This window comes from Bidens hawaiensis, unplaced genomic scaffold (genome assembly GCF_021521415.1).
Source record: "Bidens hawaiensis isolate Kalapana, Puna unplaced genomic scaffold, B.hawaiensis_p1.1 tig00006555_1, whole genome shotgun sequence".
Classification (NCBI taxonomy): Eukaryota; Viridiplantae; Streptophyta; class Magnoliopsida; order Asterales; family Asteraceae; genus Bidens; species Bidens hawaiensis.
In genome coordinates this window covers 440677-444768 of record NW_027491442.1, presented here as the reverse complement: position 1 = coordinate 444768, position 4092 = coordinate 440677, and the positions used below count along the sequence as shown (strand labels likewise).

General features: G+C 34.3%; 1 protein-coding gene across 1 annotated transcript; it reads left to right on the top strand.

Annotated features, from left to right (window-relative positions):
• Positions 1 to 745: 745 nt before the first annotated feature.
• Positions 746 to 2032, top strand: LOC143632908 (dof zinc finger protein DOF3.7-like). Its single transcript, XM_077101316.1, has 2 exons — positions 746 to 1053; positions 1257 to 2032. The coding sequence occupies exons 1-2, from the start codon at positions 1030 to 1032 to the stop codon at positions 1899 to 1901; spliced, it is 669 nt and encodes a 222-aa protein (XP_076957431.1). The 5' UTR covers positions 746 to 1029; the 3' UTR covers positions 1902 to 2032.
• Positions 2033 to 4092: the final 2060 nt, after the last annotated feature.

Genomic DNA, 4092 nt, shown 5'->3' with positions numbered 1-4092 from the left:
TGATAAATTGAGATTTTTTTTATAATTGTTAAAGCAAACATAAAATCATATTCTATTAGGAATATACTATACTAGTTTGAAGCTCGTGTATTAACGGGTGATATGCCCTAAGTCCCTTTCAGAAGACCAAAGTCATTGGTGTTTTGCATAAGGGGTAAGCGTGTCATGAAGGCTATTGGTACAATTCATGAAAATAAGTTTGGTCACTTTTTACTTCCACATTAAACTTCATCCATATAAAAGTCACTCAGATATGTAAATATGGAATTACAATTACCAATATACGCTACAAAGGCACTGCCAAATTATGTCCATACGAGGTGCCCACACCTGGTACCCGCAAGCATATTCATAATATATTTTATACCCCGGTTTTCTATCTAACAAGTTCTACTTCAAAATATATGAAATTATTTCACATATCTAACTTATAATAAATAGTATATCATCACAAAGGTTTTGAAATATACAAAAGACTCAAAAGTGAACTTTTTACTATCCAATCTATATGGGAAATATTTGTCAAATGTCTAAACTTCTTTTTACGTGCTTGTCTTACTTGTTCTATCAAATTTTGAGAGATTTATGATAGTATTGAAATCTGTTAAAGGATATCATGACTATACTCATGCAATTAGATTACTTTTGATAATATTTTCATATTTTTTTCTAATTTTAATTAGAATAACTAAGCTAGAAAACCTATATTGAAAATATGGGAAGAGCAATATCAATCAACCATTTTCCTCCACTGCATTAGAGGTCAAATATGATAGCTCAAAATTGAAAATTCTACCTCCACTAACAAATATAAACAAAGTACCCACCAACAAAAAGCAGCATTAGAATAGTTTGATTTCACAATAGTAAGTCAAAAAGAAAATCCCATGTTTGTGTCACCACTCATTATACAAATCTTACTCACCAAATAAAGCCAAAACACAAGCATTTCCAATAACATTCTCTCTTGCTTTAAATCACACACATTATTCAAATCCTCTTTTACTTTGGAACCCCTAGCTTCAAGTCATGGATGATGCTCAATGGCCAAAGGTAAGTTCTATTGTATTATTGTTGATTATTGTTGTTAGCCTGCTTTGATATGAAATAGTTTTGTTAACCGATGATCGGTTAATCGAATTTACTTTCAAAAGGGTATCGGTTAATCAACTCTTTTCTAGCAAAAGCAAGTTACTTTCTTTTTCGCCTTTTTCGGGACCATTAAAGTGATTGTTTGTTTGTTGTTGATATTTTAGGATGTTAGAAATGATAATCAAGTACTAGAAAAGAAAGCAAAGCCACAACATGAACAACCACTTAAGTGTCCAAGATGCAACTCAATCAATACCAAGTTTTGTTACTACAACAATTATAGCTTAACTCAACCAAGATACTTTTGTAAGGCATGTAAGAGGTATTGGACCAAAGGAGGGTCTCTTAGAAGTGTTCCGGTGGGTGGCGGTTCACGAAAGAACAAGCGACCGGTATCATCTACACCATCCATCTCAAAACCACTTGATCTCCCACAATTTTCTTCCCAAGACTTCACCACCCATGGACAACCTCAACAAGAATATCATCATGGTTTCTCTCAGTTCCTAAAGCTACCCAAGATCGAAAACCGAAACGTTAACTTTTTATCGTCATCTTTAACTTTGGAATCGAATACAATGTTTAATGAAACAAGGTTCAATCTACAAGATTTCAAGCCAACAATTGGTTTCCCTTATCAAGGGAATGGAATCAAGTATGGAAACTTTCAAGGGAATCAAGAGGATAATGAGGGAATCATGTTCCCTTTCGGAGCATTGAATCAACCGCATTCATCAAGGGAGAATGGGAATTCAAGTGGATATTGGAATGGAACTATGGGTGGTGGTTCATCAACATTATACAATTAAGTTTTAAGTTAACATGTATTGTAGTTTTATGATATAATCTCATGTTTGATTTCTTCAAGTGTTTTAGTGTTTTGCTTAGGGTTAGAGGGTGATTACATAACTGGCATTAGTGTGTATTTATGGAGTCCAAAGTTGAGTTTCATGGGTATAAGCAATCTTTTTTCAAACAATTAAAGTACTTAATTTGTGTCTAGTTTCTATATCATTGTTTAGGCCATGTAAAGTTTTTTTCTTTATGCTTTGTCATTTCTAATAGCTTTTTATGTAATTTAACACATTAGCAATATGGTCAATATATTATTAATCCTACTAAAGTTAATGATGATGACATATGACCTAATTTATCAATTCAAACGCGCGATTGAAATGTGAAAGATACGTGAAAAATGACGGTAAATCTTAACTTGAATTTCAATTTACACTTGATTTTCATTTAATAAGCAAAGCGCATATTGCATCAATGCATGTCATCTTTTAGTTGTCATATTTAATATCTTGACAAATTGTTAGAATTTCCTATAAAAGCAACATGTACTGTACCGAATTTTATTATTACTATTTTTTAATAAATATAAAAAAAGTGGTTCGTGATTATAACACGTAAATAACTACATACTAAAAAATAAAAATATATATAAACAATAAATATTATGCGTCTAGTTCCACGTTACAAACTGAACCAACCATCTCAAAACCTCTAAGTGGTCAAATCTGAACCATGAACGAATCATTTGGATTGCAAACCGTCAATGTTTCAGTTTGAAAGGTTTAATCGATTCAAAAGGTTTATGAACACCCTTACCTACTATAGCCTCGGAAAGGCATTCAATAATATACCATCATTTCTCTTGAAACAAACTTTTATATCCCGTTTAAGTGTTATCTAAACATTTCCTAAAACGTACCTCCCTATCATTTACGGTTCCCTCTTAGGCGGCCGTCCCGAGTTGGCCAAGGTCACATACACATAGACTGATAGACAACACGTGCATAAGTTGAATATAGCCTAGATATATACATGTGAACGTTGAGGAGGTGCGCAGAGACAAAATGATGAGAAAATTGTCACACTTCTGAATATAGAGAATCTCATGTACTTATGAAGCTTGGTTCCACCAAAAAGAAATTTTGATCATCATACCATTGTACTGTACTATGTTTTACGTTTTAATTATTTCAAGTCAACAAGATATGCAACCTACATGTGCCTTTGCCTCAAAGGTCTACTAATATCAGCAAATAGAGATGTACAAAACCGGTTTTTTTACAAACCGAGCCGGTTTGGTTTTTGCATATTCCAAACCAGACCGGTTTAAGCATAGAAGTGGCCAAACTAATCGATCCATACCGTTCGGGTCGGTTTTAAACCAGTTTAAGACAAAAAAAACCGGTTTTAAAACCGTTTTGTTTGAAAAACACCCAAACCACTATACGACTCGGCGGTTTGGTCCGGTTTGGTAGAAACCGGTTTTAGAAACGAATCAGAACGGTTCGGTTTCTTGTTCCAAGCCGGGTTTTTTAACACATCTGTCAGCAAATACTGTAATTGAGGGACCAATTTTTAGTACTTGTCTGGCCTAGAGGTGGACAAATAAACTGGTTAACCGAACCGACCGAAAAATCAAACTGAAACCGAACCGGTTTGAAACCGATTATGTAGAAACCGATTGAAACCGTAGGTTCGGAACCGGTTTGCAATTTTCTCCACAAAAACTGGTTTCAAACCGGTTAACCGAACCGAAACCAGCCAAAACCGGTCAAAACCCGAACCGAAACTGATCGTAACATGGTAAGAAACCGTTTTCAACCCTAAACAAAACCGATTTTAAACCGGTTTTGACTTTTGTTGACCAAAACGAACCGGTTTCAACCCAAATCGGTTTTGAGTTTTAAACCGATTTGTGCACCTCTAGTCTGGTCAAACTGAAATCTCGGAGACAGGTCTGATCACGATATATGTAGATCTTTATGGCGATTTTTAATTTAACACAGATACTCTGGACCTATAGTCATGATTAATCATTCCTTATTTGACTAAAACTTTTGGATTAAGTACAAATTGACTCGTCTATAATACCCAACTTAATCATGGTTGTTCATTCATCAAAAGTATGATGACAACATTTGTAGGTCAAACTGTCAAAGTGTAGGCCGACATGTCTTGGGCTTTAAGCCTCAAAAATACGATGTA